The 16902-nt window shown below is 38.7% G+C and overlaps 2 protein-coding genes across 2 annotated transcripts in view; one reads left to right on the forward strand and one right to left on the reverse strand.

Annotated features, from left to right (window-relative positions):
* The window catches only part of CLCC1 (chloride channel CLIC like 1), a 14029-nt gene extending 13535 nt beyond the window's left edge, over positions 1-494 (forward strand). The window contains exon 12 of the mRNA XM_086617130.1: positions 456-494. The gene's annotated coding sequence lies outside the window, so the exon portion shown is untranslated. The remainder of the gene's footprint in view (positions 1-455) is intronic.
* Positions 1-16398, reverse strand: part of GPSM2 (G protein signaling modulator 2) — a 17764-nt gene extending 1366 nt beyond the window's left edge. The window contains exons 1-13 of the mRNA XM_009984380.2: positions 16125-16398; positions 9730-9951; positions 8510-8645; positions 7876-8018; positions 7211-7334; positions 6812-6927; positions 5612-5767; positions 4718-4826; positions 4160-4289; positions 3551-3621; positions 1402-1578; positions 438-600; positions 91-308 (exon numbers count right to left, since the gene is read on the reverse strand). Of these exons, the coding sequence (XP_009982682.1) occupies positions 91-308; positions 438-600; positions 1402-1578; positions 3551-3621; positions 4160-4289; positions 4718-4826; positions 5612-5767; positions 6812-6927; positions 7211-7334; positions 7876-8018; positions 8510-8645; positions 9730-9951; positions 16125-16186 (1827 nt within the window). The 5' untranslated portion in view covers positions 16187-16398. The remainder of the gene's footprint in view (positions 1-90; positions 309-437; positions 601-1401; positions 1579-3550; positions 3622-4159; positions 4290-4717; positions 4827-5611; positions 5768-6811; positions 6928-7210; positions 7335-7875; positions 8019-8509; positions 8646-9729; positions 9952-16124) is intronic.
* Between the last annotated feature and the right edge of the window lie 504 nt (positions 16399-16902).

Below are 16902 nucleotides of genomic sequence, written 5' to 3' on the forward strand. Positions count from 1 at the left end.
GTGGCTTACTTCAAGAAACTAAATAGCAGGATGCGCAACTCAAATCCCCAAAGGCTCAGAACATGAATAATTTTTGTAAGAAAAACTTACCTGGCATTTTATCAATATGTCAAAGAAGTCGTCATCTAGTTCCCTGTTGTTACTGGCCATGAGGTGGCCCAGTACTGACTGACTGTTGCGCTGATTAAGACGAAGTCCAGGTAGATTGCTAAAGCTGGCGCGTTGGTCGTCCAGCCGGCGGCTCTGTGAGCTGGCAAGTAGGTCCAGAAATTCATCGGTGTGGGGTGAGACGACAGAAGTAGAAAAGGCTGCGGAGGAGGAAGAAAACGAGTTAGCCTGGAAATAAGTTCCCTTCTTGTCTTGCATGCAAATACATTTTTAAAGTAGTATTTGGCAGGAACTAAGGTCAGATATGGATTTTACTTTTAAAAAATTACATTTTCTTATTGTTTTAGGTGGAGTAGAGGATGTTGCTACTGAAGCAGCTGAGAACCTGTTCTTCTCCTGGAAGTAGCATCTCTGATCATCCATCCTGTTACTCTGGAATCGACTCAGCAGATCGAAGAACCCTTCATCTGCCATTGTCTCTCGACTGTTTTTCTGAAAAGGAGAGAAGAGTTAGGGGTATTTTGAACTCAAGAGTGCCTAAAACTAGGACAACTGCATCACAGTGTCATTCCAGTAATATGTTTGATATTTGCAGATCTTAAATCCATTAAATGAATTTTTGTAGTCATCCATTTCTGTAGACAGAGATTTATCCTGGGAGGAAATGCTAATAACATGGCAAGCATTTTTGGAAGGTAATACTGTTAGAAATGTTTAATTCTCTGAAACAGAAAGAAACAGTACTCTTGAGTAGTACAACTGGAGTTACTCCTCCTCAGCCACAAATCCACCAAGAACCCAAATGTCCCTGAAAGCAAAAAACAAGAACAGCAATGAACAGTTTCCATTGTCTCCTCAGGTGTATGGTCAAAAGCATAGTCTCTCATCTAGGTCCAATGACTCAGTTATTTTTAACTGACTTCTGTCAAGAGTGCAATGACCTAAAAAATATTTGTCAAAAATGTCTCCCGCTGCCTGAATCAGAAAATCTAGCTTTTGTTAAGTTTGGAGAAGCAGGGTCTAGAAGAGACTACACGTAAAATGTATGTGTAATGAGCTGTAACTTCAGGAAACCCACTAGAAAAAGAACATTCCAATAGTAGGAAAAGTTTAAAGCTGGCATCACCCATGAGAGCTGTAGAATGGCAGATGCTGCATTGTTTTACAGAACCATGGTGTTTAAATCAATAAACAAGTACAGCTGAAATGGAGAGCTGCAGGAATGCATTTTCCAGAGTTTTGATCAGACAAAGATTAGGACAGGCTATGATCTCCACAGCTCGCCAAACCTACCCTCTGCGAGTTTGGAAGTCGATGATCAATAGAATTACTGGCATCCTGCAAAACTTTGGAAGCGGTGCCGTTTTTGTACTTTTTGCCTTTTAGTCGATTTACAAAATGCAGCTTTGCTGAAGGTTTGGCAACCAGTGGTTTCTGTTTAGCAAGAATCTCACTGTTCCAGTTCTGAACCTAAGAAAACAAGAGTCATGAAATTAAGTCTTCTGATTTTAATTAGCTATACTGTTTCCTCTTATTTACAATTGCTTTTCCTCCCCAAAATGAAGCAGCTTTACATTCGCTTACCCAGCCACAAGATTGTGAAAACTTGGGTTTTGGTTCTATTACTTGACCTGTGATTGAGATCGTGTTACCTGAAGCAGGTTAGTACTGTTATAGTAGGTGACACCTGATGGATTAAAATGTGGTCCAACAGTATATTCAATCAAACATGCGGAAGTTTTCCTTGCTGACTGAGTGCAGGAAACACAGTTAATGTGAATGCTAAAATGCAGACACAGCTGGCATCTCCCACCTGACGTTCTTATAATTGGAAAGTAGAAGAAAAAAAACAAACAGTAGTTTTACAGAGCATTAGAGCAACACAAACCCAGATTCTCAACCAGCCTTCTATGAAGTCCTTGATACACACAAAATTCCCAGTGAAGATGAAAAAGGAAGAGGGAGAAGAATGCCAGCACAAGAGCAAACAGGAGTAACCAGCTCCTTTCACTGAGGAACAGAATAGCTTTATCAACCTGACCGATTTTCCCTAAATTCTCTTCTACAACAAACAATAACCCACAAAATTGACAGGTTTATCTACAACTAAAACTCTGATAATAACTGAATAAAACCCCAATCTTTTCTTCATTCAACATCAGGAATCGTGAACACAGTCACAGACCTTTCAGCAACACTGCCTATCCCCATGGACTGCCTTTTTAAGGCTTGTTTAAGATGGGCGCACAGATTCCGACTCCGAGCAGATGGCATCCTGTACAATCGAGCCGTAAGGGTAGTGTCATACATTGTTCTACATATCAGAGACATTTATGGAATGAACTTTCAGAATCTACTGAACGAGTATCTTGAAAAAAGCTCTTTATGAGAGCTAAGCTGCAATACTAGGTTAATACTTTATTACAAAAAGCCACGTGAACCATTTTATTGTATTTAGGGCAAGACTATCACAGGCTATGTATTTTAAAAGCTAGCAGGGATAAATAGGTTCAGAGAGTAAGAAAATGCAGCTGATACTGGCCAAAAGCTTAGAGGTTCCCTGCAGAGAAATCACCCTGGACTAAACCCAAGATTTTCTTAAATCAGTATACAGAGGCTCTTGAGCATCAGTGCTGACTTCAGCTGTACCAACTGTCCAGATCCAAGCTTTGAGATTTAATTTCCTATTTGATAAACGTGATGGCAGGCTGTGCATCACTTGGGAGAGATGGGAATTAAGATCCCACTAGGGAGGGAAAAATAGCAATTTCAGTCTGCCACCAGAGTCATTTATGTAGAACTGCCAGCCCACCGTTTAAAGGCAGACAGAATTTGAAGGAAATATCTTGAAGATTGACACTAGGATTTTCAGGAACTCCCAGCTCCAAGAGACTTCTCTGAGCTCGGAGGGAAGTTACTTTACCTATCTGTGACAGTTTCAGCATTTGGCAATACCATCCTTACTCAAGGTGGATGTCACAACTCCTAATGGCTTGCAAGTTGGTTGAAATCCCAAAGCAAAAAACACAACATTATTTTAAGTGCCTACACCATGATTGTAACCAAAGAGAAAACATTCAAAACAGCTGAGCTAACGCTTAGCAATTTTACTCTGAATCACTTCTTGCTGCGCCCTCAAACCACTTTTGAAGAGGAGATGAAAGGAATTCCCTTGATGCACACTACAGGACCCCATTCTTTCTTATCTGTGAGGGGAATAAAGCTTTCCACAAGCCGTTACAACCATTATAGATGTAAGATGCTGACTGTCACCTACATGACAGAAGTAGCATTTGTTAGAATTGTTAGACCTGCTTTTACCCGAGATCAACTAAATTAAAGGGGACGCGAATGACACCAACTGTTCATAACTGTTGACGTTAAACCCTTAGAAACAAAATTGCGATCCCACTGGCAGAACAGAAGGAAGGAAAGTGCCAACCTTTTCTGGTGTTAATTTCATAAGTTCCATGTTCTCCATACTGTAGCGGCGTCCTGCTCTCGGTCTGGTACCTTCAAGAAAGAATCAAATTCATCTTTTTATCAAGATTTATGATGTCACCTTCAAAGCTGTGGCTGTACACATCTAGGGCCCAAGGGACAGCAATTCTGAGTTCCAAAATAGTGCAGTTAAATATGCCAGCAGAGAATAAATAACAACTAGTAAAAGCAGCCTTCAAAACCACACTGATCTAAGCTACATAAAAGTTGCTTTCATGGGACACAGAGAAGGACCATGGATCTTTGAACAGAGGAACATCAAATGAGCTGGGTTCTACTGTAACCCCCAGTGTCACTAAGATGGTAGGAAGTAAAAAAGGAAAGACATAATTTGGCAGCAAATACATAAATCTCCCACCTTTATTATTTTTAAAAAAAGGAACACTTAGAATCATCACGTGAAGAAACTAAGCAGTAACCTGTGATTCATAATGTAAATCCTCCAGAAAGGAGGAGCTGAATGGGTACTGCAAAAATAACACTTTTTTTGCTGGTGGGAAAAAAAAAAGATCCCAAAAAAAGAAAAAGTATTGCAGAAACAGGCACGTACCATTCAAACTGTTATCTCCCACATGGCTTTCGGACATCATGGAGTTGTTTGTGCTGTAGCTTAATCCAAGAACCATTTGAAGATCTGAGAGATTAAGTCTAGCAGTGAGTTCCCCACTTCTATCTCCTACCTGCAACCGAATAAAATAAGCAATTCCATTACTGTAACAAAGAATACACATATGTAAATATAAGGCAAACCTTGTCCCCTAGATTTCTGGGAGAAAAAGGCTGGGAAAGTTTTCCTGGTTGAAAACAGAGAATCATCTTTTTAATGACATATGTAACAACTAAAAGGTACATAGCAAAGCCTAAAATAACCTCTGCTAAGCTATTAACTCGAATTCCATGCCGACGTTATCAGAGATGGCACAAAAACTAAGTTAGAGCTAGCTGCAGTGAGACATGGCTGGAATAATTGGGAATTGACTATCTCAGAAATAACTCCAGATCCATCCCAGTATGCAAAATTACACACATCGACACACCTCCATAAAATCACTGCGTAAGCAAGGGCAAAAACCAACCAGCCAACATCCGCAGAGTGTGAAAGTCGTACCTCTCTTGAAATCTCCAAGTGCCTTTCTGCAAAATGAATAGCTTGGTCGTGATTTCCCAGAGCAGTATATGCATTCCCTAAACTCCAGCATGCTCTTCCTTCACCAATTCTGCAAAAAATAAACACATTTTCCATTATACCTTTACTTGCTGAACACTAGGGGTCAGGTTTTCATAACATTGCCAAAATAAGATCGCTGTGCCAAGAAAAATGAAAGCTATTATCAGAAACCATAACACGTTAAATATTGTATTTAAAGGAGTGCAACCTGGGCATAACCATAATATATTCAAAATTTTGATTTTCAAGCTCACAGCAAACACAACTCAGTGTATTTTGCAAGCATGGAAATTTTATAACCTATTTGTGTTTTTCCTTAGATTCCATGCCTTATTATTCTTCAGATATTCTGCTTATTGAGTTAGAAGAAGTGCATTTAAAAGTTGTAAAAAATTTTAGTTGTACACAATGTTATAAAAAGGCCTTACAAATCATGACTATAAAATAAGCATTACTCGTTACTGTATTGCTCTCCTTTCCCCATCCCTTCCCATCTTATTTCTTGGAAAAGCAGATGTATTCTTGTGAAGGTATGCAAAATTATTGTAATGAAGTCATGAAAGAGAGAGATCTGCTTTTCCTTTCCTTAATTTAGAAAGAAGATGCCAACAGAAGATGTAGATACAGCCATTCATCAATTCCTCTTTCATCTCCGAGTCATTAGCTGCAATACTTTCACGAGTCATTTTTCCCCCCATATGACAACTAGATCCCAGCATCGTAGGGAATTCACATTAATTCATTTGTCATACGTAGAACAATGACAGCAGAGTCAGAGATAAGAGGATTTGGTTTAAGTGTCATACATACATTAAACTATCTCTTAGGGCTTACTTATCATTTAATTCCTGAGCAATCACAAGGTGTTTCAAATGATAATCAATTGCTTTTTCATAGTCTTGAAGCAAAGTGTACGTGTTCCCAAGGCTGTAGCAGGCCTGTGCTTCCACAGCTCTGTCTTTAAGCTGTCGAGCCAGCTGTAATGTCCTCCTGAAAGAAAGGGTTAGTCACCTTAAAAATCCCTGTACGGAGAAGTTTTCAAAAGCACACTTGCACAACGGAAAATCAGTTATACAAATGAAACAAATTAGGACACCGGGCTGGCAAATTAGCTGCTAATACATTACTGTCTTGTAAACTCTTACAAGATTTTAAGCGTCTGTCTTCCACTCCCCTCCAGTGCAACCTATTTCCATTTATTAATAGAGCAGACTGATCCCTCTAACAGCATCTTCTAATTTTAATTCATTGCTTCATCAATAATTTATAGCGGTTTTCCTGACAGCATGCACTTCAAACAGTTGAGTACCAGCATTACAATAGACACTGGATATTCTCCATCAGCATGAGCAAGACAGACCTATAACCACGAAGCCACCCTGCCCCTGCTGGGCAAGAAGAATTTCAGTGCTAAGAGGAATCTGCTCAGTATCGAGGCTTTTTATTCCTTTTCAAAAAGAACAGGTAAGCTCTGAAATCAACATAAAGTGCTAATAACACCTGCACCGTATCTTTGCCAAGCTTCTATTTTCCCAAGTTAGAGCAGCAACTGCTTAGTGGTGCAGAGATCAAGACAAAAAAGTCTTGATTGAAAATACAAACTAAATATGTAAAATCACATTGACATGCACTGCCTATCTCAGCTAGTGCGTATACCTGAGAGCGCTCCCCATCTCAGGTGGATCACAGTTACTCTGCTCATTCCAGAACGTGCTAGGAGCTAAGACAGTAATGCTTGGTTCTAGAATAAAGGGGAATAAATGCCCATCAACAGAAAGATGTCTACAGGGCTGAGAAGAACCTATTTAAAGTAACAAAAAAATTAAACCAAGGCTATTAATTCTGCCCCTCCCTTGAAAGAACGAGAACAGTTGAACAACTAGGGAAAAATGTTACTTTTGCTAAACAAATGCATCTCTTTTCTAAGTATGTTTTGCAGAGATGGCTATTCTGCAGTGAGCTAAGGTACCAGGCACAACAGAGGTAAACTGTACAAGAACAGGTATAAATTATATTTATAAAGGGTCAACTAACTTGTAGTATTCAGAAGCGGTTTCGAATTCACCCAGGAATATGTAGGCGTTTCCAAGATTGCTGTAAGCTCTTCTTTCCGCTGATCTATCCCCAAATTCTTTTGCAATTAGGAGACGCTTAAAAATGTGAAATAATTGTGGGTTTTAGTGAATTTTGTACTTTGTAACATACATCTGCATACAGAAACACATGCTCATGGTTTTCCACCGTGCATCTATATCTGTTCTTTAGGCCCCCCAGTGCTTGAAAAGAACAGCCAGACTTGAATCCGTACCATTAAGATTAAAAACTTCCATTAAAAACCTGGCAGCAAGATCCAATGCAATACATGTACTTGAGATCAGGAGCAACCGGTGATGCTTTGCTAGAACAGAATTCCTTACTAGCACATTGTTGTACCTGTTCGTGGGCTAAAACTGCACTCCTGAAGTTGCCCAGAAGATAGTGTGTGTTTCCCAGGTTTCCAAAGGCACGTCCTTGTGCTGCTCTGTCACCCAGCTCTGTTACTATTGTCAGGTTTTCCCTGTTCAGGGGCAAGTGAGAAGTGGAAGAATAGTGACTTTTAAGAGTTTTAATTCCTCACAGTCATTTAAATAATTAAAAAAAAAAATCTTTCCATTTATATAAAGGAAACGGTAGAGGTGTTTAATTTTGGCCTTTTTTCATGGCCTTTATGCAGCCATAAATCTCTCACTGAGTAGGAAACGTTTCCTGTGAGGTACTGAACTGCCTTCTTACTGAAGCTGGCGTGCTCGCTCCTAGTTCCAGAGCTACGTTATAGACAAGTACACTGAGGTCCTCTCGTTGACTCGGCCTGGGTTGAAGAGTACTGCTGGATTCTAACGTAAGGGAAGGATTCACCAGGTAATAAAAGGTACACTAAAAATGAGGGCCTAACAAAAAATGGTGCACTCTCCAGTTTAAAAGGGAAAAAACTCCCAGGTACCACTGTTCTGAATAGAAGCATGCCACAGGTTAGTTGATGACACCACAAATCTCCCAAAAGTCCACTGAATAAGAGAACCATATCCTCTCAATCCCCCACATTTAAAGCTACTACTTACTCATAATAATCTGCAGCTTTTTGTAAAGCATTTTTCACATCATCTGGAAGTTCCCCTGGCTCATGAGTCCCACCACTAGCTACATTTTTCCCTTTAGAGTGATATACGTTTCCCAGATTATACAGTGCTCTTGCTTCTCCAACCTAAACCAAAAGTGAAATAAGGCATTAAAATTTTATGCTTCAAAGTCTTGTGTCACAACAACTATTAGTACAATCCACAGATGGGAAAAAAAGTTTGTTAACTAGTTCTCAACACACGCTCTGCCCATTCTGAACATGTTCTTACTACCCACCTTCCTCCCACCTAGTCACATCCCTCAACTAAATTGTTTTGTGTACTACTTCCTTTTGAGGTGCAAGATACATAATAATTCTTGAGGCAAATTATAATTAAAAAATAAATAAATAAACCCCACACCACCAAAACCACAAAAGAGGACAATATTAATCTGATCTATAGTCTTCCAGGTGCAAACAACTATCTTACAACGAACAGATTCTTACTGTCTAGAAGAAATAATTGAATATTCAGTATTTACTTCCCTCTGAAAGGTGGCACACTCATTACCAATACAACAGGGTTCAGTAATACATGTCAGCAGTTTACTTCCATACTCCAAAGCAATTCTTACCTTATCATTAAGCTCTCTGGAAATATCCAGATGTCTCTGACAACAAACAATAGCTTCTTCAAAATTCCCAAGTACCTTTAAGGTGTTGCCCAGATTCCCACTAGCTTTAGCTTCTCCCAGTAGATCTCCAATTGTCCTAAAATTGCAGAAATAAAGCACCCAGTAAATACTGTATAATTTGAAACGAAGTAGATAATCACTGCACAGTAGACAATTAGAAGAATTATGAAAAGAGACTACAACCATGCAAATGCATATTTATTCAGTTCATTTTATATTTAAAAATGCACTCACATAAACACTGTTCAATCTGTGGTTACAGACATTTAATTTTTTTGGTGCTGTTTATGCAACTGCTTGTATTCATGGTATTGACCATCTACTTAACATTAAAAAAAAAAAAAATCCCTTCTGTTAGGAAGAGAATAAAGAGAAAAATCTTAATGATTACATAGAAAGACAGTCTCAGCGTTGGAAATGAGAGGTTTAACTGTTTCTGCATTTTACTTGACTACCATAGTCTTGTATTATTTACAAGACACACTGGTTCCCAGAAAGCTCACAGGTAATACTACAGGTCTAGATTCTAAACGGGACCAAGGCAGAAGACGGCCACTGAGCCACTCGGACTGTGATCCCAGGGGAGGAACAACAAAACAGTTTCCCACAAGGTTACAGCACTTGAGCAGGTTAAAGCAGAGGGAAGAACAGATTTGTGCCTAAATTGAGGTTAAGCACATTAGGTGCCTGCGTCTCTTCTTGGATCATACCAAATCATTAAAAGTCAGATGCATATAAAATGCATAAGGGTTTTTAGATTTCATAATATTGTACTATGTGTTTTATGCAGAGAAACAGGAATGACTTCCATCTAGTTAACCAGAGAGCCAGCTTCACATTCTGGAGAACCAGCAAAATCTGAACTTTAGAAACAGAAACAGGTAAAGAAAGGGTGGGTTTAAAGAAGCCAGTTAATTACCCACCAACCTGGTGAGGCCCCAGTCAGTACTAGGATTAATGGTGCTAGACCAAGTATTAGCTCCCACGTTAAAGGGCAGTCAAGGCACCTGCCAGACCCCCTGGCCCTCTGCCATGGCCACACATTCACTCACTATCCGGTATTAAAAGCGGACTTTGGTAGGAAAACGAACAGTCAATGCTCATCTCTACAAGAATGGGATGAAACGGGAGAACATGGTTCAAGACAGACACAAGATTACCTCGCAAGAGTTAAATCATGGTGATGGTATTCCAAGGCCTTCGCGTATTCATGCAAGTAGAAATAGGCATTGCCTAACTGGCTGTAAATAGCACTGAGGGTTTTTAAGTCTTCAGTTCCAACCTGAACAGCTGCTTCGAAGAAAGATACACCAGCTCGGCAATCTCCTGCTTTACACAGGCGCTCGCCTTCCAAAGCCAGCTCTAGGCAAGAAGCCTCCATCCTGCGCAATTTGAGTAAAAAGAAAAAGTCACTCTCAGTGTCGTACTTGGTCCAATAACCCAAGTTCTCAGGAGGTTGTTTTACTCAGAGGGTCTCTGTTTCGGACAGGGTGTCAGCACCACAGCACAAGCAATGAGCTTTGTACTATAATATTTCAGAAACTAACGTTGAAATGGAAATGGCAACTTCAACGGTGACGAGCAAATACAACATTAAAACAAATAGCCTCAACTTTTGTTTTTTCTTTCTTTTTAAGTCTCAGGGAGGAAATCCAAACACTGCCTTGGTCCACATATAGCACCTGTAGGATTCAAAAATGCAGAGCTTTCACCATCTACATGACTTCAGAAAAGTGACTTAGCAATCAAGCTATTGTTGGCAAATACTGATTTTGACAAATGTATGCACTTTTATTTTTAGGTTGATGCCATAGTTACCTGTAAAACGGCTTATGAAAAAAAACCCACTAAAATTCAAATATTTCTGTGTATCAAAGACTGTGACTATTTTTCCCAGAGTTGTTTCCTATGTAATTCAATAGTCCTTGGCACTTCACCATTTCCTATAGTGGCACTGCCATGAAAATTCTCAGAGCATAAAGAAAAAAGATCTAGATTGAATTAACAACCAAACATTTGTCAATTCAAGTTACTTCACTGAGATGCCATCGTTCAGAAGCCATTAGAATACTTTCACTATTAGGAGCAAATAACTGTGTAATTATACAGGTACAAAGTACGGCAAGCAGTAAAGAAGATACTCATGAATGAATTTATAGCAGAATTTGAAAAAAATCACATTTTGAACAATGAACAAAGAAGCTGTTAGAGAACCGCAGCTGCCAAAAAACATTCATATGTATTTTTTGCTACTGTGAATGGTAACGTTTAAATAAGTGTTCATGACTATATACAAACATTTCCTACTTTCCAGTTCCGAGATGCGAGGGAGGTAGGGGAGAGGAGGATGAGAAGGAAGACAACATCAGTGTCTTGATCTTGAAGCAATATGGTTCTCTAGCTTTTTCAAGATACATGCGTTTTTAAAAGCTCGCAAAAATGCCATCATTCTACTTTTAAAATATTTTTCAAAAAGAAAACTCAGTAAGAGACACTGTGTTTAAAAAGTGTGCACTGATATTGCCAAAAAGTGGACATCAACTTCGTAAATTTGTATATTGTTTTGAATTTTTCTTCAAGATGGATTACACAGTAAGTATAAGGGCTTGCACTCCGAAACAGAGCATCTTGCGTAATTAAAGATACCCTTGTTACGTCATCATTTGATATGGTTGTAAGAATAAACCATTTAGAATTCTATTCCTAAAACCATTTCCCTTCGTATGCACAGATCAGTAATAGCAACAATCAAACATTTGCTGTTTCAAACCAGAAGATAGCTGTTTTGACAAGACGTAGTGATGAAGTATTTAACATACCTGCGTGATTACATTAATTAATTTTTCTAAATCAGAAAAAATAGGTAATACAACATTCTACTCAAATCTGAGCAAGAAGGAAATATTTTTTGAAAAATCCACCGACTCTCAAGAGAACTAGAAGAATTTGGATCGTAAGTAAAGTGAGCTACCAACACAAAATAGTACCATACCTGCTGGTCTTCGACATTCCACAACTCAAGCACAATGAGATGACAGACATATTTAACTTTTGCAATTAAAAATGCTGTATGCTTGGCAGCTGGTAAAGATGCAGACAGCAAATGACAACTCAGACATGAAGTTCTTCCCAGGCCAAACCTCTCAGGTTGGATATCCATAACACGTGCAGTCTTTTTAGGTTTGGAAAGTCTTCTCAGAGAAGTTAAAGCATTCCTATTTGCTATAACACGCAACCTGGTTTTTACTACATTGTGCATGTGTTGAACGTGAGACAGAAAAAGGCAGAAATGATTAAGTAGAGTTAAGTACAGGCAGAAATGATTACACCATCAGCAACTGAAGGTTTAAGACTTAAAACACTCCATTGGGTAATCTTAATCCTATCCAAAGAGGTTCTCTCCGGGCACCTCATGTTAACTGACATGTCCAATTAAAGTGACAGCTAGAAAATATGGTGCTCCTTAGTGCAAAGGTTTAGACCATTACACAATCACACTCATTTATTTAGATTTTTAGCTTGAACGGCTAAAAAGGGCAAAGCTTTCAGCAAAATGCGTATGTGATACAGGAACAGTCAAAATGCTATACTGGACTCCAGTTTTCTAAGTGAATTTATCCCATTTAAAAAAAAAATCCAGGATTTGATTTGCAACTGTGATGCATCAGCCACCTAACATATGAAGAAAAAGCACAGTTCAAAAAGGTACAAAGACAATATCGGAGAATGCTACAGACCGGTCATTTTCCTGATATACAGCATTCAATTAATTCCACACTGCCAAAGGCTGCCAAATGCCAAGGCAGCATTACCATTTCATCAAGGAACTTGAAACGCAACCTTTTGACTTTGTAACCCCAGACTTAATACAACTTATAAAAACAAAAGATTTGATTTTTTTCACACAGAACATCACTGACTATGAAGCTACGGTTTATACCCAGGCTGATGAAAATCAGCCACTATTAGAGTGTTTCAATTCAATCAGAATTACAGGAAGTAAACGAGAATGGGAATTAGCAATTGTCGGAGTAAAGAAGAACCGAAAATTTAACACTACTCTTGAGTGCAACTCTGGAAAGGTTGTGTTAATGGGTTGCTAGAATCAGTACAGCAAATTAATGTTATAATTCCATTTGGATCCATTCTTACTGACCTTCTACAATTTCAAAGTCTAAATAAGCTAGATAAAAAAGAAGAGAATAGAGAAAATGAAATATTTATTTCCACAGTTGCCTGTACCTAATATTAATATTTTATTTGCATTACATAACAGGTATTAAATAATTTAGTGATTTTAAAAGTTTGCTAGGCTTATCCATCAAGTACCAAAACTAGACTAAGAGGAAGTTTAGTTTTGGTTTGTGGTTTTTTTTTTTTGTCCATTACTTAAAGGACTGTTATGAAAATTAACACAACTTTTGTTTTTCTTTTTTTAAAAAAAAAAAAATATATAGGTGCTCTCCAATCAAAAAACCATCACATCTTAGGAACGTTCTCAGAGGCTGTTTTAACTGTCACTACTAATGGTTAAATAGCATGTCAGCAGACTAGACAGCGGCAGGTTATCAATGTTTTAGGAAGTCATTAAATAGTTACAAGGAGAATATGAAATTACTTTCTCTGTTCCCAGGGCTGAACTGAATTACTTATTTATTCGACACCCAATGGCTAAACAAAAGACACATTGAATCCGCAGAGACCAGAAGGGAACAAGGCCCATTCATCCGCGTACTTCCAATGAAATTCTGTTCCTGCTGAACAGGATAATGTTCTTCCAGATATTACTGTGGAGATACTCACTCAGGGCTTCATTTTGTTATTGTATTTATAGTTGCCAGGACCTGTTCTCTGAAAGGCTGGCATCGCCTGAATAATTTCTCATTTGTAAAACTACCTCATCCTTATCTGTCCCTCTAAGCTTTTCATCTTGCCTGGCTCTCTTTCTCTCCTCCCTGCCCTCCCCCTCATCTCTTTTCTTCTTTTTTTCCTCCCCCTCTTTTTCTTCTATGACCTTCTCTCTGGCCTTCTTCACATTCTCTTTTGAACCTTTGTACTTACAAGAATATAAACCCTATGCATATGCCTCCACTCTAACCTCCCTGGGTTTTTTTTCTCCCATTTTGGAGTCTCCCTTCCTCCAGCTGTTCTCATCTTAGAATAAAGAACAGAAAACTGGTAGTAAGAAATAAGGCAAGGGAAGGCAGCAAGAAGACTCCTCAATTACTACAATCTTTAAACACAATTAATTTAGGATCTCGTACTCCTCCTGACTCCTGCCCTTATTCTTGGTTTCTATACATCATGCAGACGCACACCACGTTGACCACTTCTAACAATTGAACTACACCTCCACTGCAACACTGCGTTTAGTCAAACTAAGTTTGACGGCAAACTTAGAAACAAAACAACACACACACACGAAGAAACCACACACCTGAATTTTGGGTTCTTTTGCTCCAGTCAAGATAAAAGCAGCTACAAGTTTTTGGTGTATGGATTTAGCAGGCCAAGAGAAGCGAGTTCTACAAATATTTACTCTGTAGATCACTTACGAGCTCCATTTAACAACATCGGCATTTTATTTTCAGTCACTCACCAACACAAGAATACCAAATAGCTTCCTTCCACCAGTGTAAGCATTTTTATAGCTGCTAAAGTGATACTGGTCAACAGTGGGGAGAAAGAAACAGCTTGCACAGTAAGAACCAGGCCCACAGTAAAGCCTTTACTCAGAAGTGGGCCACCAGCTTCTTTTTAAAGTCAGTTCTACTGGAATACCAGTGGGAAGGAAAAAGCAGTCTGAGCCAAACGAGCCTGGGACAGTACCTGTAGGTAAGAAGTTTTAAACACTGATAAATAACAGCACCACTCCCAGTAATTTATTACTTGTTCTTTCCTGCATTAAATTTTAAACTACAACCAAATAAAATATTTCCAAATTATAGCTATTAAATAATCACAAATTCCAGTTCAATATACTGAATTAATTTGCAGTTTCTCTAAGTTTTAGAAAAGTTTAATATTTTTTAAAAATTAAAATGATTATGCCTTGATGTTTTTTAAGTGTTCATCAGATTACAGTTCTTGCAGAAAGGTTTCATAAGGCCATTAATATTTTTACTGTTAATCAGTATCATTCAAGCCTGTACTGAAATACAGCATAAAGTAGTAGTAAGACATTTTGCCCTGACTGTGCTTGCCAATTTTTCTGAAGTTATTTTTGGCTTGTCAATTTAAACCAGACAATTGGCCAGGCTGCTTTCTTCATCCATTCACTCCTACAACAGTACCCTGAACAGCTCCTGCATTGACTGAAGGGTGAGCAAGGATCTTCTACAGTTGCTTGGGGAGGACCAAGAGCAGCAGCAGCAGCGTGGGTAAACAAGTCACACCAACGCTGGAGTTAGGTACATTCAAGAAACACTTAGAACAGCAGAAATCGTGCTGACACGCTTCAGGATTCCTGCTGTCAAAGCCATATAAAGATTTCAGCAAAACAAAGAGAGCAGAGTAAATCACAGTTTATTTGCTAATTTCCTCCCTGCTGACCATGAAAAAGCTCCTCCTGCTGACTGAGCTGCTAACCAGAACTGACTTCTATGAAACAGAAGCGCAGCTCAATCTGAAAGCAACCTAACACTGGCAGAATGCTTTCAGAGTTAGTTTTAAGCCACAGCATTAGCACGTGCTGTCTTACAGATAAGGGTAGTGCTTTGTTCCTGTTAGCTAGCGAGGAAAGGGCCTGTGAAGCAAGGATTAACAGGGAAGAGGGTGGGGAGAGCACACAACAAGAATCATGCTTTTTATTTGTTTTTAAAACAATCATTCCAGTGTTCCCTCCTATTGAATGAGCTGCAAGATTTACCCTTCCAAACACCAGCCATCCAAATACCATGCACGACACAATGCTTCTGTTGTTCAGGTTCATTAGAGGGAGAACACGTTAGCACTGCACGTTGTAAAGGGTGTTCCAGCAGAAAAATTATAAAAGCTTTCAGAAGGGAAGTCAGAAGCCTTCTTGACTTGCAATAACAGTACTTTTTTATTCCAAGGTATCAAAGCAGCTTTTATCTATCAATCAAATATCTTTATTTTAGGCAAGGAAAATACTGCTCTGTATGACAGCACACCTAAAAATTCATCATTCATAGAAGCAATAATGGGACAAGGACAGAGAACTTCAGCAGACAAAACTCAACAATTTGCATATGCAGCCCAAAAGCTAAAGGACGAGAGAGCAGGTATTTCCATGCAGGGATTATCTTCATATCATTCTACCAGAACTACAAAGAAATACAGACAATCATGTACTATTCTGCAACTGCACACAGTTCCATTACTATACAATCATGTAACTATATTAATATAATCTACTATATAGCAAAATTGAATTTCCTAGTTCAAGAATTGAGAAGACAAAAAAAAAAAAAAAGTTATTTTAGCTTTCAGTTTCAGTAACACTAATAACAGACACACCAAAGTCTTTGTTGCAACTTGTGTAGTTTTCTGTTAGTAACAGCATTTATCCATACTAAAATTAATACAGTCTTACCTGTATCGCACGTGAAAGGAACGATCTTCACGCATGCTTATCAAAACATTACTTTCCTCCATTGAGTTGCATTATCAGTAGAGAAAATAATATTGTTCGGTAGTAGGGTAAGTACTTTATTATGGAGAATTGTTGTCAGAACACCATTCCAGTTAGTATATTAATAAGTTGGAGTAAAGAGATCCTAAGCTCCTGTTGAAAGTAAGGAGGTCACTGTCAGACACATCTTAAACCTTCAGAAACGTGTTCAAGTTCTTTCATCTGTGGCCCTTTAAGCTCCATTCAGCTGCGTTTCTGCAAAGGGAACACAAGATGCTTGGCTTGAAGTCTCATAGTCAGTTAATAACTCATAACCATTTGCAGCTGATGTCAACGCATAACACTACTCCTACCAAGCAGGAAGCGTCAATCAAGGACTTAAAGCCAGAGCCAAAATCTTCCACATACATATGGCGATTCGTGCAGGCAAGCGAGAATTCAAAGAAGGTTGAACAAAAACCAACGCGCTCTTTTCTGTTGGAAATTTTGAGTAATTTACTCTTGTTAGTGTTCTTTGGCCTCATGAAGTTCCAAGCAAAAAGCTTAAAGGATGAAAGCTACAGAATGAAAGGCATAATGTAAAACAGATCACAAACTGCTCTGCACGTAAACAGTACTGCTGTACTTCAGTACAGTTTGCTGAAGTCCCACAGTAGCCAGAATTGGCTGACACAATCCCATCTGGAGATCATCCATACTGGAGATCATCCCACACAGAACGTTACGAGCACAGAAGCTG

Source organism: Tauraco erythrolophus, chromosome 10, assembly GCF_009769465.1.
Source record: "Tauraco erythrolophus isolate bTauEry1 chromosome 10, bTauEry1.pri, whole genome shotgun sequence".
In the NCBI taxonomy this organism is placed as follows: domain Eukaryota; kingdom Metazoa; phylum Chordata; class Aves; order Musophagiformes; family Musophagidae; genus Tauraco; species Tauraco erythrolophus.